Source organism: Odocoileus virginianus, chromosome 11 (genome assembly GCF_023699985.2).
Source record: "Odocoileus virginianus isolate 20LAN1187 ecotype Illinois chromosome 11, Ovbor_1.2, whole genome shotgun sequence".
Classification (NCBI taxonomy): domain Eukaryota; kingdom Metazoa; phylum Chordata; class Mammalia; order Artiodactyla; family Cervidae; genus Odocoileus; species Odocoileus virginianus.
Window position 1 is genome coordinate 47,815,579 of NC_069684.1, and position 26,279 is coordinate 47,841,857.

Consider the following 26,279-nt stretch of genomic DNA (forward strand, 5'->3'; position numbering starts at 1 on the left):
TGATTCATGTCAATGTATGACAAAACCCACTGAAATGTTAAGTAATTAACCTCCAACTAATAAAAATAAATGAAAAGAAAAAAAAAAGAAAACAACATAATATAAAATATATTTGAAAGAATTTCTGGAGACTACATATACAAAATGACAGCAAAGAATGTGTACAAGGCAAAATAAATTTGAAAAATATTTCTATAAATGTAACCATAGTACATGTAGAAATATACATCAGCTATTAAAAAAAAAACTAGCTCAAAGCAGACAGAAAAATAATGAATGTGAACAGATACTCCTGTAATGCACATACATGTCATAAAAATCACATATTTCTCTGAATATTAGTAAATGACAAGCAACAAAAAAACTGAAAATATGATTTTAAAAAGAAGACTTCTATGAACACAAGAAGAAAAAATAGTGAGGAAAAAGTGTTTTTTCATTCATCCTCAAAATCAAGTGAATCACAGCCCAAAGCCTAAAGGCCACCCAATCACCCACCCACCCATGCTGCTGGAATGGGAGTATTCTCTGAATCCCCAGCATTCCTAATTAGTCACAGTCATCACTACCTTGAAAAGACTATTTTACAGCATGATCAGTGTAGAGACCTATGACATGAAGCTTGAACTTAACGTTCTGTCTTGCCTCTGTTGCTTTCGAGCACTTGGCTATAAATTAATAAATCTGTATCAGAAATAATATAAGAATAGTCCACTGGTAAATCTCTCTGGGTTGTGACTTGTTTGTTTACGTTAAAACTACCCATGAGATATGAAACTTTCATCTTGGTTGAAAATAATTATATTCCTAAGCTCCATCACTGAGCATAGCCTTAATGCTCAACCAAGTATTATTAGCATACACCCACTTAGTCTTACATCTCTACAATACACACATGAAATGTGAGATAACTTTTGATACACTATTTGAAGTAAGAAATAAGTAAAGCTCTATAAAAATATAATAATTCACTTTTCCAGAGGTTGCTTCAAGCTTTCATAAGTGTTCTAAATCTCTCACAATAACTGCTGAATACAAAAGAGTTCACAGTTCACATTTTGAGGAGAAGCACAGACTTCATTTAGAAAAACAATGATTAAAGATTCCACTTCACACTTGATTCTAAAATCTTATAAGGTACAAAACTGCCCCAAGAAATAAGTTAAACTCAAACAACAATTTAATAGAATTATACGAAAGCTCATTTTAGCACAAGCCACAGCATAAGAGTTTCCTTGTTATCTTCAATATATAACAAATTGTCCTTCTAACATAAAATATTTGGGGTCATAGTAATTTCACAGCTTTATTACACTTGAAAAAAATTTAATGGTCAAGTCAGATTGCCTCCATTTTATAATATGCAGATAACAGCTACTTTCTCATAAAGATATTAAGAAATGAATATTAAAGAGAGATGATAAAGGAAATAAAGCCATTTGAAAAAGATAATCTGAAATTAACATATAAGCTTCCATATTCATATGTAGAAGGAAAATGCTAACTGAAGTTTGACTATTATTGATTACCACAGAATTTTTAATCAGAAAATCTAATATGAAAGAGCCAAAAATACTTTAAGGCCCCTTTTCATAAGTATACAAAGTTAGTTTGTCCTATGATTTTTCAACTATTATCTTGCCTTAAAAGCAAGTATGATGTTTAAGAGCTCAGCCCTCCTCTTGAATATGCTACTGATATCTACTGGCAGCATTCAACCATGAGTTTACGAAAGTCCTCATTCCCTTCAAGCCTGGGAAGACCTAGACTTGGTAAGTAAGCCAGGCACTGACACCACTGATTTTGGGAACCTTCCCAAGGGCGCTGCAAAATGTATTTCTGAGTGGAGTTAAAAACAGTCAAGAGACTGTATCTTCAAGCTTTACTTACCTGCACCATCATGTTCCTCCAAAACCGTACACGGAGACAGATATATTTTATTGTTTTAACGCTCATGAATAAAAGTATATTCTCTATATACAAATATGAACATTTCTGTTATTCAAGCAGATGCCTATTCAAAATAGCACAATTTGGTTTACATCTCCTCCATCACCTGCATGATAGAGCCATTAACAGGTATGGCTTTTCAATATATAATCACTTTAGTTAGTGCCTTAGTACAATACTCAAGTGATCACAACATACATTAAAATAAACCGACGCTTCCAACTTAGTAAGGTATAAGTAACCCCCAAAATTATATTTGTGCACTACTTTTCAGGTTAATATTGTAAAAATAATGCTTTACAAAGGATTGACTAAAGCAAATGATTGCTCAGATAAGACCATTTTGGCTTCTTTCTTCATGCTGGATATTTTCATTATAGAATATAACATAGTAATCAAGTTTGCAAAATCCTAAATCACCATGACTCTGCAGCCCTCCACAAAATATTTCAAAAGATACTCGCTGATTTTTCAGAGCAATGGATTAACATACCAATTTAGCTAGGAGTAATTCTGAATTCAAATATGGTAGAAGCAAGTGGTTTTTTCCCAAAGAATGAAAAAGAATAACTCAGTTTTTCATAGGGGCATCCTAAGAAACAACTTACCATTTTGGCTGTTGTTGTTGTTCAGTTGCTAAGTTGTGTTCGACTCTATGTGACCCCATGGATTGCAGCATGCCAGGCTTCCCTGGCTATCACTCTCTCCCTGAATGAGTTTGCTCAAACTCATGCCTATTGAGTCAGTGATACCATCCAACCATCTTATCCTCTGTTGCTCCCTTCTCCTCCTGCCCTCAATCTTTCCCAGTATCAGGGTCTTTTCCAATGAGTCAGCTCTTTGCATCAGGTGGTCAAAGTATTGGAGCTTCAGCTTCAACATCAGTCCTTCCAATGATTATTCAGAGTTGACTTCCTTTAGGGATTGATTGATTTGATCTCGTTGCTGTCCAAGGGACTCTCAAGAGTCTTCTCCAACACCACAATTTGAAAGCATCAATTCTTCGGCAATCAGCTTTCTTTATGGTCCAACTCTCACATCTATACATGACTACTGAAAAAACCATAGCTTTAACTACACAGACCTTTGTCCACAAAGTAATGTCTCTGCTTTTTAATACACTGTCTAGGTTTGTCACAGCTTTTCTTCTAAGGAGAAAGCATCTTTTTAATTTTATGACTGCAGTCACCCTCCGCAGTGATTTTGGAGCCCAAGAAAATAAAGTCTGTCACTGTTTCCCCATCTATTTGCCATGAAGTGATGGGACTGGATGACATGATCTTAGTTTTTTGAATGCTGAGTTTTATGCCATTTTTTTCGCTCTCCTCTTTCACCTTCATCAAGAGGTTCTTTAGTTCCTCTTAATGAATAAGAATAAGAAATGAGTGACTAGACATTTGGTCTTATTCTGAAGTAAAAAAAATGAAAGTCTTCACAGTTTCAGTCCACACAATATATAAAAACAGCACCAGGGAGGGAGTTTGCTGGTGGTCCAGGGGTTAAGACTCCGCATTCCCAATGTAGGGGGCACGGGTGCGATCCCTGGTCCGGGAACTTAGTCTCTCACACACTGTACAGCACGGTCAAAATAAATAAACTTGCTTCCTACCCTTAAAAAAATAAGATTTTTTAAAAAATACCAGTGAATTTCTAAATGCTAAATTCAATGCTGACTTTATTCCCCCTTAACATCTCCGCCCTTTCATGTATGGTGGTCCTCTCCTTTGTGAAACTGTCTGCTTTCATGGATCCCAAACCTGAGATCACCAAAGCTCCTGAGACACCTCAGCTACTATTTTTTCTTCATGTCATTTAAAAGATCCTTCTCAGTTTATTTTGAAAAACAAACTCAAAATAAACAAACCACAGTCCACAGCCAAACTTCCCACGTGAAAACAAATCAGGGGAATCCCACCAGGATGAGAAAGAGCCAGTGGCAGATGGAGGACTCACACAGGGAAGCGAGACTCACTGGGACAGCCACAGGTATAGGCTTCGAGGAAAATCTTTAATTATCTGCTGCTGACACAAAATAGTCAGATTCATTAAACTTTAATCAGCAGCAAAAATCTCCTTGTTGTATGTCAGTTATACATCAGTAAAGCTATTTTTTAAAAAAAGAAACAAATCTCCTTGGGGGGGCAGGGGAGGAAGTGCTCTTTGGAATGCTAATTCCTTTGACATCCAGGGTTATAGCAGTCTAATTATTAGCTGCAGGGCCCACACTAACCAGTGTGGGCAACAGTAGCTGCTAAATTCTAGGAAGTCAGAATTGTCTCTTGCACCTACAACACCTTTCCTTAAAGGCCCAAATCAAATGACCCCCCCACACCAGATGTCCATCTCAGGACTACTACAGTCATTATCCACAATATTATAGTCTACCAGAGAATATCCTGAGCAACTATAGTGTGCTGAATTTGGCACGCAAATTTTTAAAAAAAGAAGATTAAGGCATAGTCCTTAATCTATGCAAGGAACTTTCAATATAAATCTTTAAGTTATTTATAGACTTCTTTAACGTCTCCTAACAGACAAGGCAGAAATCAAGTCTTAATTCTCCTTCTTTTTCCACATAGTGCTATAAACAGAGACAACATAAATTTGTTGAGCTGAAACGTATTAAGCTGTTTCTTCCTGACCCAAAATATCCAAGTCACTGCTTTGTTGTGACCCTACATCTCCACTTCACCAATTTAATCTAGAAATAAAAGAAGCTTAGGAATGACAAGTCAAACCAATCTTCCCTCACTTCATTATTGCTAGTTGTTGCTGTTCAGACACCCAGTTGTATCTGACTCTTTGTGACCCCATGGGCTGCAGCACACCAGGCTTCCCTGTCCCTCACCATCTCCCCAAATATGCCCAAGTTCATGTCCATTGCATCAGTGATGCCATCCAGCCATCTCATCCTCTGACACCCTCTTCTCCTTCTGCCCTCAATATCTTTCCCAGCCTCAGGGACTTTTCCAGTGAGTCAGCTGTTTGCATCAGATGACCAAAATACTGGACCTTCAGCTTCAGCATCAGTCCTTCCAACGAGTATTCAGGGTTGATTTCCCTTAAGATTGACTGGTTTGATAATAAAAGCTATATATGACAAACCCACAGCAAGCATCACCCTCAATGGTGAAAAATTGAAAGCATTTCCCCTGAAATCAGGAACAAGACAAGGGTGCCCACTCTCACCACTACTATTCAACATAGTTTTGGAAGTTTTGGCCACAGCAATCAGGGCAGAAAAAGAAGTAAAAGGAATCCAGATAGGAAAAGAAGAAGTGAAACTCTCGCTATTTGCAGATGACATGATCCTCTACATAGAAAACCCTAAAGACTCTACCAGAAAATTACTAGAGCTAATCAACGAATACAGTCAAGTTGCAGGATATAAAATTAACACACAGAAATCTCTTGCATTCCTATACACTAACAATGAGAAAACAGAAAGAGAAATTAAGGAAACAATACCATTCACCATTGCAACAAAAAGAATAAAATACTTAGGAGTATATCTACCTAAAGAAACAAAAGACCTATACATAGAAAACTATAAAACACTGATGAAAGAAATCAAAGAGGACACAAGCAGATGGAGAAATATACCATGTTCATGGATTGGAAGAATCAATATTGTCAAAATGGCTATACTACCCAAAGTAATCTATAGATTCAATGCAATCCCTATCAAACTACCAACGGTATTTTTCACAGAACTAGAACAAATAATTTCACAATTTGTATGGAAATACAAAAAACCTCGAATAGCCAAAGTAATCCTGAAAAAGAAGAATGGAACTGGAGGAATCAATCTGCCTGACTTCAGACTCTACTACAAAGCCACAGTCATCAAGACAGTATGGTACTGGCACAAAGACAGAAATATAGATCAATGGAACAGAATAGAAAGCCCAGAGATAAGTCCACGAACCTATGGTCACCTTATCTTCGACAAAGGAGGCAAGGATATACAATGGAAAAAAGATAACCTCTTTAACAAGTGGTGCTGGGAAAACTGGTCAACCACCTGTAAAAGAATGAAACTAGAACACTTTCTAACACCATACACAAAAATAAACTCAAAATGGATTAAAGATCTAAATGTAAGACCAGAAACTATAAGACTCCTAGAGGAGAACATAGGCAAAACACTCTCTGACATAAATCACAGCAGGATCCTCTATGACCCACATCCCAGAATTTCAGAAATAAAAGCAAAAATAAACAAATGGGACCTAATGAAACTTAAAAGCTTTTGCACAACAAAGGAAACTATAAGCAAGGTGAAAAGACAGCCCTCAAATTGGGAGAAAATAATAGCAAATGAAGCAACAGACAAAGGATTAATCTCAAAAATATACAAGCAACTCCTCCAGCTCAACTCCAGAAAAATAAATGACCCAATCAAAAAATGGGCCAAAGAACTCAACAGACATTTCTCCAAGGAAGACATACAGATGGCTAACAAACACATGAAAAGATGCTCAACATCACTCATTATCAGAGAAATGCAAATCAAAACCACAATGAGGTACCATTACACGCCAGTCAGGATGGCTGCTATCCAAAAGTCTACAAGCAATAAATGCTGGAGAGGGTGTGGAGAAAAGGGAACCCTCTTACACTGTTGGTGGGAATGCAAATTAGTACAGCCACTATGGAAAACAGTGTGGAGATTTCTTAAAAAGCTGGAAATAGAACTGCCATATGACCCAGCAATCCCGCTTCTGGGCATACACACCAAGGAAACCAGATCTGAAAGAGCCACATGCACCCCAATGTTCATCGCAGCACTGTTTATAATAGCCAGGACATGGAAGCAACCTAGATGCCCATCAGCAGACGAATGGATGAGGAAGCTGTGGTACATATACACCATGGAATACTACTCAGCCATTAAAAAGAATTCATTTGAATCAGTTCTAATGAGATGGATGAAACTGGAGCCCATTATACAGAGCGAAGTAAGCCAGAAAGATAAAGACCATTACAGTATACTAACACATATATATGGACTTTAGAAAGATGGTAACGATAACCCTATATGCAAAACAGAAAAAGAGACTCAGATGTATGGAACAGACTTGTGGACTCTGGGAGAAGAGAGGGTGGGATGTTTCAGGAGAACAGCATTGAAACATGTATATTATCTAGGGTGAAACGGATAACCAGCTCAGGTTGGGTACATGAGACAAGTGCTCGGGCCTGGTGCACTGGGAAGACCCAGAGGGACCGGGTGGAGAGGGAGGTGGGAGGGGGGACTGGGATGGGGAATACATGTAAATCCATGGCTAATTCATATCAATGTATAACAAAAACTACTGTAATGATGTAAAGTAATTAGCCTCCAACTAATAAAAATTAAAAAAAATAAAATAAAATAAAATAATAAAAAAAAATAAAAAAAAATAAAAAGATTGACTGGTTTGATCTCCTTGCTGTCCAAGAGATTCGCAGGAGTCTTCTCCAGCATTACAGTTGGAAGGCATCAATTCTTGGCATTCTGCCTTTTTTACAGTCCAACTCTTAGAACCGTATGTGACTACTGGGAAGACCATAGCCTTGCCTATACGGACCTTTGCCAGCAGAGTAATGTCTCTGCTTTTCAACACACTGTCTAGGTTTGTCATCACTTTTCTGCCAAGAAGCAACTGTCTTCTGACTTCATGGCTGCAGTTACCATCTGCAGTGATTTTAGAGTCCAAGAAGAGGAATTCTGTCACTACTTCCACCTTTTCCCTTTCTATTTGCCATGAAGTAATGGGGCCAGATGCATGATCTTAGTTTTTTTAATATTTAGTTTTAAGCCAGCTCTTTCACTCTCCTCCTTGACCCTCATCAAGAGGCTCCTTAGATTCTCTTTGCTTTCTGCCATTACAGTGGTATCATCTGCATATCTGAGGTTGTTGATGTTTCTCCCACCTATCTTTTGCCAGTACATTATACTAAATACTACAGTGACAGACAAAGCTGGGGAAAGAGTTTAGTTCCAGAAGAATGCCCTCCTGGCCAACTACAATAGCAATCTCTAGCAACAGAGCCTACCAAACTGACAAATCAAAGCAACAATAGCATATGAGCCTTCGGAGAAAGAATGGCTCACATTTAAAATTTATGATTGCACAAAGGCACTCTAGAACTCTATGTTCAATGTACTGAATAAAAAGCAGCTGTTAGGCAAAGAACAATTAAATGACTTCAATGTGAAAGAATTAATCACATTGTCTTATACTTGGGATTCTGCTGTCACTGAAAATAGACGGAAAGGACTGCAATGTCAATATTCTAAAAAACAACATCAAAATAAGCACCCAATCTAGGATTCACCCACAAAAATATAAAATTACCTTCTTGCCTAAGATTTTAAAAGCTTCATCACACTAAAAAATTTTTAAAGCACTCATTCTTTATTTATATAACAGAACAAAGCTATTTCTAACATCAGTATATATTTTTAATTGTTCAAAAATACTGAATGTTGAGAATTCCCTGCCAGTCCACTGGTAAAGACTCAATACTTTCACTGTTATATGCCTGAGTTTGAGCCCTGGTTGGGTAACTAAGATCTTACAAGCTGTGAAATAGGGCCAAAACCAAACAGACAAACAAAAATATTTGCAAGTATACGCCTACATGCTCTTCATGGGCTTTCCATTTCACAGAATGGACTCATATTCTAGTAAACATATTAAATTATGACTTGAGTGGAAAAGTTGAACTAGAAAATATATGCAGATAAAAACATTAGAACAGGCACTTGGATACAACTCCAGTCAAGCATCAGTTCAGTGATTGGCCAGTTTATCACAAAAGGGAATAGAATAGCCAAAAGGTGCACTATGTCAAATACATCAGAAGTGAATTGAGTGGCTGCATGAGGATAAATGGCAGTGTGACTACTACCCTTATTTCCTTGACTTACCGGGAAGGAAGTTTCAGGCTGCTATTTTTTTTCTCATGCTCTGAGTATACTATAATCTGAACACCTGCTGAAGTTATTGGGCTTTGAAATTCCATTTAGAAGACAGCAAGCTAAACTGTGGAATAGGTATTTTTGCATAGAAATGCTCTTAGGGACACTAATTAGGTTTTGGAAAAGAGGAAGTCAGTAAATGGCCTCATGGCCAAAAGATAAATTCCACAGCACTCTTCCTATGAATTGCAATTTAGCCAAGTAGATTCCAACCAATTCTAGAAACAGAAGGGCAAATGGGCCCCACAAACTTGGTGAAGCCCATTAAAGAAACAGTTGGTCCCTGCAACAGGGGGGAAAAAAAAAGGGCAGACTTAACCACAAATGTGCTCTGACTTAGGGAAAACTAGACACATGGAAATCCAGGTTTTAAAAATAGAGCAGTAAGTTTACCAAAATGAATCTTCCTCCACAAAAAGATTCAGGACCTCCTTAATCTTCAAATTTTCCTACTTCACATAATCTGAATTTATTCATAAGCAATATTTTCAAAAAATATACAGTATACTATTTAATACCTATTTTATCATTCAATGCCTAATGCTTATCATTTTGTTATAAATACGACAATGACAATGTTAGTCACTCAGTCATGTCCGATTCTTTGTGACCCCATGGACTGTAGCCTTCAAGGCCGCTCTGTCCATTGAATTCTTCAAGCAAGAATACGAGAGTGGATTGCCATTCCCTTCTCCCAGTGATCTTCCTGACCCAGGGTTCAAACCCTGGTTTCCTGCATTGCAGGCAGATTCTTCACTGTCTGTGCCACCAAGGAAGCCCCTAGTAAATTGGTAATTTTTTAAGATCTGCTTTTTCAAAAATCATGAATCCTTTGATTCATCACAGAGGACCAGAATGATAAGAGATAATGGCATGATTAGATTGGGAGGAAAGGCTTCCAAGTGTCTGGATGTGAGATACTGCCAGTCACCTTGGGCAGCCGTTCAACCCTGATGGACTGGAACCCCTGACTGTGCCCTTTGTGAGAAACTGGCCAACTCCTGACAACAGCTCCTGGCTGGAGGGATGAAAGGATAGAAGTTACTTATTGCTCTTAGATTTTTTTTTAATCTGCTTTTTTTTGTACTTCTGCTTTCTCATTCCTGTCATAATGGAACATGTCCAAGGAAGTTGAGAAAGACTTCCTAGAAAAGGGGGCATATGAAGTGAATCTTGAAGAATGAAAAGGAATTTGCCAGGAAGAATGGAAAGAGTTGTACATACAGAGGTTGGAATTAGGAAAGGAATCTTTACTGTTAGGGAAATGACCAATGGCAAGAGTTTAAAGTACTTTGAATCCTATTCAACTAATGCTCATCGCTCTTAGTATATATGTGAATTATCACACTCACTAAGCCACTATATTATTTTGTAATTGAAAACATGAAGCTGTTTTCAAAAGAAACTTTTAAATATCAAGTTCATCTAAGCCTAAACATTCCTTGCCATGTAGAAAATACCCTCCCAATAAACTGAAAGAGCTATAACTCTTAACTATACAGCATAACGCCTTGCTTCTACAAAATTCAAAGGACTTTGCAAGTTTCTCTTAAGTGACTTTGAGGAGGTAAGAAGTGACAAAGAATATCTAAAGATCACCGGGATATGAGGAAAATATTTTCAGCATAGAAAAATTATGTTTAGCAAGTATCTAAAGAAAAGCTAGAAGCCTGCCTGACAGCCACTAGCAAATACACATAGATATCTTCTAGGAATGGAATTCCAAAATCTGATTACATCCTTAAAATTCTCTAATTAACCAACCTCGCAGTTGACAAAGCAACTGCTCCTGCTGCTAAGTCGCTCCAATCGTGTCCGACTCTGTGCGACCCCAGAGGCGGCAGCCCACCAGGCTCCTCCATCCCTGGGATTCTCCAGGCAAGAATACTAGAGTGGGTTGCCATTTCCTTCTCCAAAGCAGAAGCCCACTCAACTACTGCTGATGATTAGCATGTAAAGCTAAATTTCCTCTGTCAAATCAGAAAGACTTACAGGTAGAAGCACATTACCTTAGGATTCAAAGGAACACAATGATTTCTACCTCCTTGCTTACACATCTACACACGCACACACATACACACATACACACACACACACACACACCCCAGCAGCCATAACCAGGCTTTGCTGATTAGTCATGCTGACTTTGATAACCTCTCCTCGTGTGTTCTCATATTTACTGGCAGCTTTACAAATGGGCTCAAAATATCTTAGCCTGTCAAAAATAATTCCCCATCCAGAGGACATACTTGCCCTAACTACATTCATTTGCTACTGTCACAGCAGCAATGCTTCAGATATTACCAGGCTTTGGAAGTGTGAAGAAACACACTGACAATGCAATAATGTGAAAAAGGAAAAGCAAGATGCCAGTGACAATGCAACAATGGAAAAGAGAGAAAGCATGCATTGATTAAATCCTTGCAACTTACTAGTTTCTATGCAAGGTGCTAAGAAAATGGTTACACCCCTCAAGTTACAGCCCATCCAAGCAGTCACCCAGTTCCAGGAAAGAAGCAAGGAATGAGGCCTGCAGGGCCTTCAAATGTCATATTTTAAAACCTTGATTTTATATAATAGGCAGTAGGAAATCAACATTTTAAAGCAGGAGAATACAAATGATCAGATTAATTAAATATACATATATATACATACATACATACATATATACATATATCTAAGTGAAGTGAAATAAAGTGAAAGTTGCTCAGTCATGTCTGACTCTTTGCGACCCCATGGATATACCATCCATGGAATTCTCCAGGCCAGAACACTGGAGTGGGTAGTCCTTCCCTTCTCCAGGGGATTTTACCAACCCAGGGATTGAACCCAGGTCTCCTGCATCACAGGCAGATTCTTTACCAGCTGAGCCACAAGGGAAGCCCATATATCTCTAAAGGTGGTATCAAAAATGGGTTGAGATCCAGAAAAAGAGAAGCAAAAAACATTAGATAGGCCACGTAGGGAGGATAAAAAGAACCTTAACTAGGCCAGTGGCAAAAAATAGATAGAGAGAAAAAAAAAAAAAAAACAGAATTAAGAGATATTTCAAAAGCAGCATAAGCAGGGCATATAGAAGGCAAGAGAGAGAGAATATTCATTCAGAGACATTTCTGACATTCCTGATGTGGCTGACTCAGGAGACTGCCACGCCAAGAGGAAAGACAGAAAAGGTGGAGAAGAAGCACATCCTATTGAGGAGAAAGAGAAGACAATACTTTTTAAGAATTGTTCATGATGGATCTGAAGTTAAAACAGATCATGCAAGTGAAGGTTTTTATTAAGCAGAAAATATGAGATTGGAGATCAGAGGAAATAGTAAGGCTCAGCAAATTAGGCCATGACAGCAGAATGCTTGTCATTCAACAGGTAGAAAGAGAACTAACAAATTATGATTTTTTTAAACAAAATGGTAAGAGGTGTAGAAGGAAAAACAAGGGCAGGTCACACCACAAAAGGCAATTCAAAGATTTCTAAAATTTGGACAATATCACACCATGATATCTGCATTCTTGAGGTTTAAGTGGGTACTGTTCCATGGACTCTTGGACAAACAAAACAAGAAAACCCACAGTCACCGATTATTACAAAAGAGTCCCGAGGCACCAAAACAACATAGCCTACCAATCTCTCTCTAAACCTGAAACTCCAAGAGCCCATGAAAGGCTGTGAAGGATGAAACAGGCCCCAGGACATCAACCAGCAAGTCACAGGGGCCTCTTCAGATGCTGAGTTGGTGCTGTTAATTCAATAAATTACCGCCAGCCATGAGGAGCAGGAGGGGAAGAAAGAAAATGCTGTAAAGGGCATTTGTAATCCTGTTTGTAATTCAGCAAATCCTAATAAAAGAGCTCTGCATAAACAGAGCCTTGGTAATCTTTTCCTATAGCATCAAAACTAAAACCAAATGCTAATTAAAACTTAAAACAGCACCCACAATTGTCAGATCTGGTCATATGTAGTTCCAATGCTTTTATTTGACAAGTATTTGTTCAAAACATAGTATTTCTAAATTATTTGCCTATGTCACTCATGTCATAAATTTTAAAGACATGACAGAAAAATAGTTGCCAAAGAAGCCAAAGATAAGTTTATCCTTTACTGTATATATTCTATTGTATTATAAAATGTTTTAATCCATAAATATAAGTATTTACAGAATTACAAGAAAAAACACATCCAATAATCGCTTGAAAACAAGACAGAACCAAGCTGACGGCTCTTGAATGATTAATGTTTCAATATTCAGTACTTGAAGGTTATGGAATCTAGATTTCAAAAACTATCTTAACTCTATGTAAATTTCATTGCAATTATCTTTATTTTCACCTACCATTGTGGCAGCATCAGCTCAGAAATATTTGATAGGAAAACCCACCCTCCCCTGACCCCTCATGCTATCACTTATTTAGATTTGAATATATGAGGAAAGAGGTATAAGACATGAGTCCCCACCTCTATGAAAACAGAAGGAATCCCAATTAAATAATTTAAATATTTAAATAATACTATACCAGTGCTTTAGTATTGGTGATAGAAATCCTATCAGATACATACTCCCATTTCTTTCACTCTGGTTTTGCTCCTAAGGCTTAGAGTAGTTCATAATTAGAGCTTTAATATAGAACATAACACAGAATGCAGTATGGTGAGATAAGGAAAATCTAAAATCATGATACTCAAGTTAAAGCTCTGGCACCTTTATTTAAAAACAATGTGACCTTAAGCATTCCATCATCTGAAAAAGGAGTAATAACAACTCAGAAGGTTGTTATAAGCAATGAATGTGATTATTATTTGTTAAAGTACTTTTTAGAGTTCAAAAATTAAAATAAAAAATAAAATTGGGTGACTATAGCACTAGGCCACTTGTGATAAATCTTTCAATTGTCCCGTGATCTACTAAGATAAGACAAAGACCACTGCCTAATACCCACTGGCTTCCCAGTAAGTATGGGACCAAAAAAATGAGCAATACAAAACAAATCCACAAACCATCAAGTATCTAATACAGTGTTCTGTTCATAACAGCTATCTGGACGGAATACATCCAGATGGTTTGGAAAGTCACCATCACTTAAACATAGCCAGACAGAGTCTCTGATACTGAAACTCATCTTTAGAGAAACACGCTAGTCTAGTTTCTAATGCTGATAAGAGTAATCCTACAGTGTAACTTATTCTTAATTTCCTGGCTTTATACTGATAACTTTCAATATAAGGAATAGAGAAGTGTGGACCTGGGGAAATGGGAAGATGTCAGTGAAAGGGAACATATCCAGCTATAAGATGAACAAATTCTGAGAAGCTATTGGACAGCATGGTGATTATAGTTGGTAATTCTGTTTTATATTTAAAAATTGCTACATGAGTAGATCTTAACTGTTCTCACCACACACACAAAAAGGTAATTATGTGACGTGATAGAGGTGTTAGCTAACATTAGCTAATCATTCTGCAATATGTGAGTATATCAAAGCAACACACTGTACACATTAAACTTATACAATGCTATATGTCAATTACATCTCAATAGAGCTAGAAAAAATATATAAGGAATAGATACTGATGAAGAGTTGTTTGCTCCATCACAGTTTTACTTCAACTTAGATACTAATTCTTGAACACTCAGGCATCAGATAGGAGAAGGAACATTTGACCGAGTTCCAAAGACTTAAATTTTAGCATCCATCCTGTTACAGGGTGATTATTTTATCAACCTTCTCTTAACCGCAACTGGTACATCATGGAAAGAGGTAGAGGAGAGGAGGCCGGGAGGCTAGGGAACTGGCTAGTTTCTGTGATCTTTTCAGGCCTAAAATTGTATGGTTCTCCGATGCTTAAGGAAGGAACTGGGTAACATGACCCCTATTCTCACAAAGTTTACAGTCTAGCTTGGAATTTAGGAAATGAAGACATACAGCTAATAAACAGAGAGAAAATTCACAGTTGTCCAATGATCAACATAGAAAATACCAGCGGTTACTGATTCTACAGTATGGAAGGATCGATCCTAGTCACATGGATTTCACCAATAAGCAGGACTGGGGTAGAGAGGATGGGGAAAGGTATACTGCATTCTTCCACGACGCACCATGAAGATGACAAACACCGAGTACCTTACAAATCATCAAGCTTCACCTTATTCATGGGCTTCCCTGGTGGCTCAGTTGGTAAAGAGTCTGCCTGCAATGTGGGAGACCTGAGTTCAATCCCCAGGTTGGGAAGATCCCCTGGAGAAGGAAATGGCAACCCACTCCAGTATTCTTGCCTGGAGAATTCCATGGACAGAGAAGTCTGGCAGGCTACAGTCCATGGGGTCGCAAAGAGTTGAACACGACTGAGTGACTAACACTTTCACTTTATCTTATTCATGGAGATAACTCATCCTGACATGTGCTTCTAACCTGGAATGAGACACTTGCAGGGACAGGAAGCTCCAAGCTATGCCAAGGCAGCCTGCTACATCCTTGGACCACTCTAATGACAAAGTTCTAATAGGTACTGAGCCAGAGACAGCTTGCCCAATATGACAGGGCTTTTTGTTCTTCCTTTGTCATACTGTACAAAGGAACAGCTATCTAAATATGTATCTTTAATATGTAACATTAGGTACTGAAGAAAAGTTTAATGAAAATTGATCCATTCAGATAGTAATTGGGCTATCTTCTCTCCTGATCAGGCCACATGTTTTCATCTGACTTACAGAAAAAGCCATCCCCACACTTACCTGCTTACCTAACATAACACCTTATTTTCTACATCATGTAGCAATGTCTAATTTCTGCCTTCAAGACTGTCACTGTTTCTCCCTGATATAAAATTTAACAGAAGTTCATCATATCATAATTTTTCATTACTATTAGTGTTATACCCCTAAAACTTTTTTTCCTCCCATAAGAGGTCCATCTCATTCATAACACAAATAGTCAAAGCACAATAAAATCTGAAGGTAATATCCATAATCTAAGAAAAAGATCTGAAGACTCAAACAAAAAATTTTCTAAACCTGAGTGATACAGCCAAAATAATTCTACTAGAAAACTCTGTCTTTACATTTCTTTTCAAGGCAAAATAACAAACTATAACATCTGTAGTTAAAGAAAACAAACAAAAAACTAATAATGATAGTTTATGATAAATGAGATATTAATAAAGTATACATATTTTTCTATTTAAGAGTTTTATTTCTTCCTAATCCTTAGTGAAATACTACATCTTTTCTACTGTATTATTGAATTAAAACATCTTAAATTTATTGAATCAAATGTTCTGGGGATAAAAAATAATAAACCCAAGACATAATTACTGTATACATATTGTGTTACAAATGTCACTGGGAATGTAAAACTGTAGAACCAATGCATGTTAAAAAGCAACAGTAACTGCTAAAAGTAATTTAAATAAAATAGTTTCTATTTTTTTTTTAATTAGAGAAGTTTTGACAGCATGTGCTATCTCCTATTGTGCACACACACACAAAAAAATCTTTTGGCTTACAAAAAACAATTTAAGGATTGGCAAGCAATGGCCCATGGACCAAATTTGATCCACCACCTGTTTCTGCATAGACTGCAAAACCAGAATGTTTTCTTTCGTTTGTAAAAGGTTGGGAAAAAATAAAAAGAAGAATATTTGAGTACAAGTAAAAGTTATATGAAATCAATGTTCTATGTCTGTAAACAAAGTTTTATTGGAAGACATCCATGCCAGTTCACTTATATTTTATCCATGGATGCTTTCAATTATAGAGAAGAGTTAAGGAGTTGCCAGGGAGACCATAAGCAGCCCTCTCATCATGCATTAAAAATTGCCAGTAATAATTCACTTTTGCTTCTTGGGCCTACAAAGTCTAAAATATTTACTATGTGGACTTTTGCAGAAAAAATCTGATGAACTCTGGAATAATTAATGTAATGATTCATAATTTCCTTAAGAATTTATGAATATAGCAGCTTCTGTGATTCTGAGCTATCAACTCAACTTCATGATTTTTACCATTATATAGATTCTTTTTTATCTAGTCTTACATATTTACAGTAATAATTTAAAAATATATTTAACTAAGTATTCTCCACAAAACAGAAAATGTACAGTTTTCATACATTCTTTGACCCAGTCAATAATTAAATGCCTACTGTGTACCATGAAGATTCCCGGGGATTCAAAATAAATGTAATTCCTAGCTCTAAGAAGTCACACTCTAGTAGGGAGACACAGTACTCTAATAGAAGTTTTTGTCACTAGAGGGAAAGGCAAAGCAATGAAAGTAATCTCTGCCATTCCGTAATGACATATTGTCATTTTAAAAATGTTGCCTCTATCTGAATTATTGGCGAGTTATACACACAAATAGATAAGGCAACAAGGCTTGGCAAACACTTTCATCCATCAGTAGTTTTAATCAAAGTATTGGCATTATATATGTAATTAACCTTGAGCAACACAGGTATACATAAAAATGTTGATTAAGAATTTAATAATTATCCTTCTGAACTTCAGAAGTTAGCTGGCATCTGGTCCTTAACTATGATAAACAGACATCCATTCATCACAGGTTATTTATACATAAATGAAGAGAAATAATAACTGAATGGTTAATAATGAAGAATATAATAGATAAATATCATCACTAAAAATACATGACTTAGTCTTGTTTTGAAATCCCAAGTGTCCTACAAATGTTACTTTACTTGGAAGAAGATTTTTGAGAATAATCATCTCTTGAATCTACTCAGAGAGTCAATCTATTGTATAAAAAAACATAAATCGATGTAAATCCATGGCTAATTCATATCAATGTATAACAAAAACTACTGTAATGATGTAAAGTAATTAGCCTCCAACTAATAAAAATTTAAAAAAAAAAAAAAAAAAACATAAATCGTAAATGCATCAGCTTCTCATAATTAGAATGCCAAGATCTATATGCAGTTAAGTATGTTGGCTGTTTGCCCATTTTACTTAAAACCTGAAGAAAAGTATAATCCCAGAAATTAAGTCTTCTAACAGCTGTTCTGAGCAAGACAAGAGAGATGTGTTATCTAGCAGCTACCTCCAAATGTTGAGATACATGCTCCCTGGTGATTAGAGGTTAGCAATCCTGGTGTGTCTGCTCGTTTTTAGTATTAAATATTTAATGGCATATTTTTCCTTAATGGAATCCAGGCACATCTGATCAGTCACTGGGATCATTTAGTAATGCAGTCAAAGTTATCATACTGCCATTTCATATAAACTTTGTAATTAGATAATCCATCATTTTACTAATTCAGAAGATTGCTTTCTTTACTACTTTAGAGCATGCTACAGTAGTGAAATCCAACTGAGCTGATCAACGAAAAGGTTCTAAAATTGGGTCCTGCATGAACTTGAAACCCTCAAGTGGCAAATGCACACACACACTGCTGACCTTTTAAACAACAGAGGCCATATTTGTCCCACAAATTAACCTAACAGCAACACTGAAGTAATAAGGCACCCTACATCCAGAATGAGAGGGCTAACTAGATGAAAAATTTAAGATTAAAAACTGAATACATCAGAAACAAATTTGTTCTTCCTTTTTACTGAGGTACACCATCCTTCAGCAAATAGAAAGATCCAAAGAGGGATTATTTAGTAATTTTTTCCACCATGCTGACTTATATACTTTGCTAAAAGTATGAGGTTATGGCAGAATACCAGGGACTATTTATTAACACACAAATAGCATATACCAAATGCAAGTATATGATCTTTAATATATTACCATTTGTGTCTTATTTCTAATATATCTCGATTAAAAATATTAAATCACTATTTATTTTCATCCTATGAATTAGCAAGATTCTTGTTCTAACCCATTCTTCACTGCATCTCCAATAAAAAGTAAATCTCTCTCTGTGAAAAGAATTTACTCAGACTGAAACTGAATGTAAACTTTAAGTATCATAATACAAATAAAACCTAAAATTCTCACTTTCAGATGTATGCAATCACAGTATATATTGCAAAACCAGTTGCCACTAATAGCATGAGTCTGGAAGGCAAGATCAGGAGGTCACAGATGTACCCTTAAGAATAAAAATAATGTTCTACCAGGAAAACTATTATTTTGTTTAAAAGAAAAAAAAACTTCTCAAACAGATGTGGAATTGTTAATCAAAAAATTCTGTTGCAGTTGTATATTATCGAGTTAAAAAGTACTTTGCAGAGCTCTGGCAGCAATAACAATGACATATGTTTTGTGGTCAGAAAGGTCACTTTTACTCTTGTTGCTTCCAATTTAATATCTGGCTTTGAAACATTTTACGCAACTAGTCCATTTTCTATTTTATTGTTCAGAGCTTATCACATTCTCATCAGTCTACCAAATGCATTTTTAGAAAAGGAAGTTCTAAGTCCAGGAAAAAAATAAGTATATAAAACTCTGTACAATAGTTTCTAAAAAATACACTCTATGCATTGGAAATAAGCTCAAAACTAAGTCTACTGACACTATATTTAGAAAGACCATTATCAATAATTACCAGTGTACATTTGAAGGGATAGAATAGAGAAATACTATACATGTCATTTCAGTAAACTATGCCATGACAACTAACAAAACTCTAATAATTTAATTTCATCCTTTTAAGATTCATGTGTAAGAAATATTTCATTCATCATAGAAAGCTTGCTTTTATATTTCCTCCATAAAATCCCAAGGAAATTGGGATTTTCATGAAATCATGAAGTTGTGATGAATATAGGACACAGTAAATGATTTTTGTCCATGGTAGCTACAGGCTGAAACGAAACCAGTTACTATGGGAAAGGTTCTATTTTCTGGTTGCAAAATTTTCTTCTCAACAACAGAGGCAATTCTGAGTGTGGGATACCAGCAGCGGACACAACTGTTGCAAGTATCTGTGACTCTGATTTACAGTCAGTTGCAGATTACACTCCTGTTTTATACTGGAATACAAATAAAGATGGAAAATGGGGCAGTATTAGCAGAAATTAATAACATGCATCAGACACTCTAAGTACTTTACAGTGAATCCTCACTTTAATCTGTAATTATTATTATTTTTTGTGTTTTCTGTTTGTGCACTCAGTCACTCAGCTGTATCTGACTCTTGCTGACCCCATGGGCTGTAGCCTGCCAGGCTCCTCTGTCCATGGGATTTTCCAGGCAAGAATACTGGAGTGGGTTGCCATTTCCTCCGCCAGAGGATCTTGCCAATCCAGGGACTGAACCCCTATCTCTCGTGTCTCCTGCATAGGCAGACAGATTCTTAACCACTAAGTCACCAGTATTATGATTATCATTCCCATTTACAGATAAGGAAATTGAGGTTGAGAGAATTTCACTTACTTGTCTGAAAAAATAACCATCACACTCAGCCTCCCATTTAAATTTGTACTCTAACTGTAATTTTCTCACCTTTTGAAAGCTTATATTCATGATTATGCATACATAGTATCTGCATATTTGTAGCAAATGTTTAGAGCTCAATCAATAGACTGAACCATAGGAGTTGCCTTGCCAGTATAAATCCATTTTGAAATCTAACCAGAAGTTCTACTTCAAAATAGAGGTGGGGGGAAAAAAAGCTGGGGAGTGGGAAGGAGGAAGGGCCTGTAGAGATGAAAAGATACATTTTCTCTTCTCTAAACAATCTGAAAAAGAGCCAGTAGAGATGAGTCTGGTCTCTATTTTTTTTTTTTTTTTTTGGTTTTTATTTTTTTTTATTTTATTTTTTATTTTATTTTATTTTTTTTATTAGTTGGAGGCTAATTACTTTACATCATTACAGTAGTTTTTGTTATACATTGAAATGAATTAGCCATGGATTTACATGTATTCCCCATCCCAGTGCCCCCTCCCACCTCCCTCTCCACCCGATCCCTCTGGGTCTTCCCAGTGCACTAGGCCCGAGCACTTGTCTCATGTACCCAACCTGGGCTGGTTATCTGTTTCACCCTAGATAATATACATGTTTCAATGCTGTTCTCTTGAAACATCCCACCCTCGCCTTCTCCCAGAGTCCACAAGTCTGTTCTATACATCTGAGTCTCTTTTTCTGTTTTGCATATAGGGTTATCGTTACCATCTTTCTAAAGTCCATATATATGTGTTAGTATACTGTAATGGTCTTTATCTTTCTGGCTTACTTTGCTCTGTATAATGGGCTCCAGTTTCATCCATCTCATTAGAACTGATTCAAATGAATTCTTTTTAATGGTTGAGTAATATTCCATGGTGTATATGTACCACAGCTTCCTTATCCAATGTTCATTGCAGCACTGTTTATAATAGCCAGGACATGGAAGCAACCCAGATGCCCATCAGCAGACGAATGGTCTCTATTTTTGATGAAGATACAGATAATCACATGCCATCACTATTCTCACAAACATCTGCAGTACATCTCCTATCCTTTGGCCACCTTCAATACCATCAGTGGTAAACCACCACTTTCCTCACACCTGATGCTTTAATTTACATTCAGCCCCACTCTCAAGTAACGTACAATCTAAAATTTTTTAAAAAACTGTTAAGCAAATAAAGCTACAGGCAAACCACTCCCACCTTTCCATCCAACCAGATCATCACTCTGTAGCCTCTCTATTTAGAAATTCTGGAGGCACTACCATCCTCTCTAATTTCTATTACTACCAAAAATAAACCACATTTTAAGCATCAAAGCTTTCATTCAACTCTGATTGTAATCACTAACTGAAAATGCATATAACTGAAACATGTATTCCACTGGTAACAACTGCCTTTTCAAATCTCCTTTATAGGAAGCCAATGAATGAATTTTTCTTAGCACAGGTGGGTTAGAGGAGCTGTAACCCCTTGCTCCCCACAGGTATTTCTAGACCATTCTTTCTAATTGTTTCCAAGCAGCATCTTCTCTTCTGAAATGCATGCCATTAATTTCTGCTTCCTATGTGAAGTTCTCCTTGATTTCTTACCCTAGAAAAATTTCTCCTTCCCACTTAATTTTTACAACCAGGCAACAAATTCCTAAGTGCACAGGATATTTTATACAGCAAACTCCTGGCCTCTGAATCCCAATTTGTCAATTGCTCTGTGTGGGGTGGGTGGGGGGAGTGGGGGGCTGATACTGCTAATAAGGAAGTGGTGAAAACCAGGGATACTTGGAAACATAACTGGAAGAAGACTACACAACAATGTCTTCAGAGTGATGAAGTGGGGCAGGGGAGCGGGGATAAATTTTCTAAGTAAAACCAAGTCTTGAGCAGCAGAAGCACAAGAGGCACTAAGAATCTAGCCCCAAAACAAAATACACTATTTTTCAATGAAAACCCCAGTGTTTTCTGGGATGTTCAAAATATAAACTGCCAACTTTTGAGGAATTAATCATGGACTGCTACTAGAAAAAGTTATCTGCTCAGCAGAGAAGAAACTTGTTCCTAGGATTAAGAACCTTCTCATCCTCTACCAACCCCTTTCATTTCCAGGTAGTGCAAGTTTGACAAATATGTGCATATCCCCAAGAAAGACTTTTGACTTGCTGAGGTTCTTTGCCTTGGCACATAATTTTCAGAGTTAGATTAGCCACATATTTCTATAACCTTGGCCCAAGAGTGCTTTGTACATAGTTCACCACCAAACAAAAGCAAAACAAAACTTGCATAATTTGATCAATGAATTCACTAACACACACTCTCTTGGGAAGCCAAGAGGCCTGATAGCAAAAGAGTAATTGTAAGGAATGTTTGGAAATTTAAAGGAGATGAACACCTGTGTGAAATCTATCAGATACATTAATAAAACAAGTTTGAAAACTACTGACACCAAGTGATAAAAACGAGGGTTCATTAGAATTGTCTCTATACTTCTGTGTGTGTTTGGAAAAGTCCATAATCAAAAACTCAAAAAAAAAAATTAAGATAGAAACCAATTTGAAAAAGCTCTCAGAATTCCTTCTGTCTTAAATGACAATGAGATGAACCGAAACATAAGCTTAGCGTGTTTAATACCTTCAGAAAACCTCAACGAATATAAATGAGTGGGAGGAAAAGCAAAACATAAAGCAGGCTTTTCTTTACTGAAGCCAGGTAAAGTCAGCTTTCTTTAAAGCATAAATTCAAAAGCTAGTTCCTTAGGTTGAGAAATGCAGGCCAGCGTGGAACCACTGCTGACAGACTGCACATGGAGACGCAAAACAGGATGCCACCCTCTCTGAACTGCCCATTTCTTCTCTTTGATTAATTCTTTATCCCAGCAAGACAGGGAGAGGGCGGGAGATGGGCATAAAATTTCCTGAGCAGCATTCCCCACCCATTTGCAATGCATTTGTCATGATCTACATCATCACACACTTGCAAATTTATAAACTCAGAGGTTCATGCCTAAGCTTTGCAGGACACTGATGAGCTTAATTTAATACTACTCTACTCTTTAAAAAAAAAAGTGAAGGACAGGAAGGAGGGATGGAGAGGAGGAGGGGAGAGGGAGAAGAGTTTTTTAAGGACAAATTTATAGGCAGAAAAATAACTACAATCTATAAAATATAAACAAAACTTTTACAAGAAAGTTCAGGAGCCATAAGTCAATGCTGCTTTCCTCTGATTATTTACCTATATATATACAGGTACATATGTATATATATGTAGATATATATAGGTTAGTATATAGGTTAAAGTATAGGTTTATATATATTAACCTAAACTTTAAGGTAGAAATCACAGATCTGAGTTCTATTCCCTCATAAATTACAAAGATGAATATGTTTTACTTTTGCAGCAATAACAAATATAATTATGTGGGGAGAAGGAAAGCATATTATTAAAATTTTTCCTGGTTAATTGTAATGACAGAATTCCCCCCCTCCAAACAATACAGAGAGAAGTTCATTGTAAGATTCATAAGATTAAAATTATTTTAAAAGAAACCAGAGAAATAAGATAGTAATTCACATTTTACATGAAACAATGGAAACCATTTTTAAATACGTATTATGAACACTAATAACTTCAGCAATTAGCACTTGAACATTTTCCAACAATAGGGAACACTAGGAATGAAGTTATAGTCATCATAGGTATATTTTTATCTTTCAGTAGGTGTTACTTTGTATAGTAGGTAACATCAAAAGAGCTTGTGTGTGCTGTATACATAGCACTACTATAGGTTGTAATTTTCAGAAGCATATGAAATATATACATGTGAAATCTCTCTGATGTATCATAAGCAATCATTATATTCTGAAATCAATTTAAAATTACAGGCAAACCAGAATGTAATGCCAAGATGATAGTATCAGAAAATCATAAGAACATACTGTAAACAATAAAATTACATTTGGGAAAAACAAAAATAAATCTATAGCCATCATACTAACCACATTAAATACTTAGAAAATAAGCAGATTATAATATAAAACATAGTTTAAATATATTCACAGGATAAATATGTCACTGGATGTGCGCTTATAAATTGCAAAACTAACAAAAATCACCCTCAAATGTAAAATTTTGCTTATTATTGTTAGGTAGTTAGAATAGGGGAAAAGAGTCCAAAATGGTGGTGGCTAAAAGACCTGGAAGGGAAAGCCCAGGAAAATAGAACAAAGGAAGGTCCGAGGGCAGGAGTGAGGACCTCAGGTAAAACAAACAAGCTCCTGCCTAAGCCCAGTTTACATAAGACAGGCCCAGGGACAGAGGAGCACATAAACAGAGAAACCAAAGCCTCTTCTCCCCTTTTGCTCCCTCCCTCTCCCCCCGAGCGATGGGGCGATCTTCTCTTTGCGTCTTTGGATCCACATGCCCTCACGCCTCAAAGATGGATTTTCCTGCTATTATCTAAATAATTAGAGCTGTAACACTGAGCTGTAACACTGATTTATTTAAGAGCTATAACACAGTCCATTCGAGACCTGAGAGTTATAACACGGCCTGTCCTCCAAGAGCTGTGACCCGCCAAGGGGCTTTAATGTCCGTCACCCCAAATTTTTGTTGTGATGAGACAAAGAACCTGAGGAGCATACACTCGTGTGACATTATTAAAATATATCAATATATTAAAACATTGATAAAATATTTAAACAAATCAAAACACACAGTATGGCAAAGTAAAGAAAGCAAACATGATAATAGTGCAGGACATATTGATTCCTTTATCCCTGTCCCAGGGTAGACATCAAGAATCACCCAGTGCATTCTGTCTCTCTGAGCCTAAACAAACCCCAGAATCACTTACAAAAAGAGCACTCAGATAACCACTGCCAATAGACCACAATGAGATCTTAACTTACACCTATTTTATACTCCTAATCTAAGATTTGAGTGACTTGAAACATTTAAACAAATTTTTAGGCAATTTAGGAAATCCTTTTTAAATCAGAAATGATTATATTTTCATTCTATTTAGAATTCACTAAATCAAGAAAAGGATTCCAATAATTTTTCCACTTCAAAAGAGTTTCCATTGCTAAAACCACCACCACAAAACGAAATGAACTCAACAGCAAACTTAAATCCATTAGTAAGAAATAATAGAACATGTTACTCTTTCCTGAGGAAAGAAAGCACACTCTTTTGAGGGTGTGCTTTCACAGCTAACAGTGAACATTCTTGGCTGTTAATAAGCATAGTGATAAAGCAGAAAAAGTAATACTCTTTTCATTACTAGCAATACATTCTCCCATTTTCTACTCATAAAGGCAGGGAAGTGATAAAGACATGAAGAGTCCTGGATTTTCATGGATCAACAACAAAATAAGGAGTAAAGGGTTGATTTATGGCATTAGCAAAGAAACCAAAGTTAACACTTACTTTTGCAAAGGCTTCAAAAATGTCAAAGGAAGGTGGCAGCTGAGAAGCATCCTGTATTTCTTCTCTCATGAAATGTTGAAATGTCAATGCAAGTTGCCTGAGGCCCTCTTTCTTATCTTCAGTCAGTTTGTTAATATCTTTTTTAAGCAGAAAATAAATAGCACTATCATACAGAGAACTTTCAGTGGATAATTTTCAGGTATTCAGCGGTAGCTATTAAGCCAGAAATTTCCTGCCCTAGATTTCATTCTAACAGAGATTAGATGTTTGGCAGAAAACAACAAAATTCTGTAAAGCAATTATCCTTAAATAAAAAATAAATTTAAAAAAATGCCTATCTTTTCATTTTTTGACAGCTACAAATCATTATATACACGTTACCAGTTAAATTCTCAAAATAAGATCAAACACCTAGCAAAACAAAATCCACACACCCACATGAAAAAACAGTGAAACCAAAATCAGTAATGATGTCTGTTAGCAGATTGTCTACATTCTCCTGCACACATGCTCAAACCACCATAAATGCTTATTTAGTCAGTGAATTTAAGCAGACTTTTTCATGAAACAATTTACAATCAGG

General features: G+C 36.4%; 1 protein-coding gene across 4 annotated transcripts in view; it reads right to left on the reverse strand.

The window, feature by feature from the left end:
* Positions 1-26,279, reverse strand: part of SMYD3 (SET and MYND domain containing 3) — a 716,821-nt gene that overhangs the window by 511,212 nt on the left and 179,330 nt on the right. For all 4 annotated transcript variants that reach the window (XM_070474406.1, XM_070474407.1, XM_020915229.2 and 1 more), the window contains exon 5: positions 25,697-25,833. In XM_070474406.1, coding sequence (XP_070330507.1) covers positions 25,697-25,833 — 137 coding nt within the window. The remainder of the gene's footprint in view (positions 1-25,696; positions 25,834-26,279) is intronic.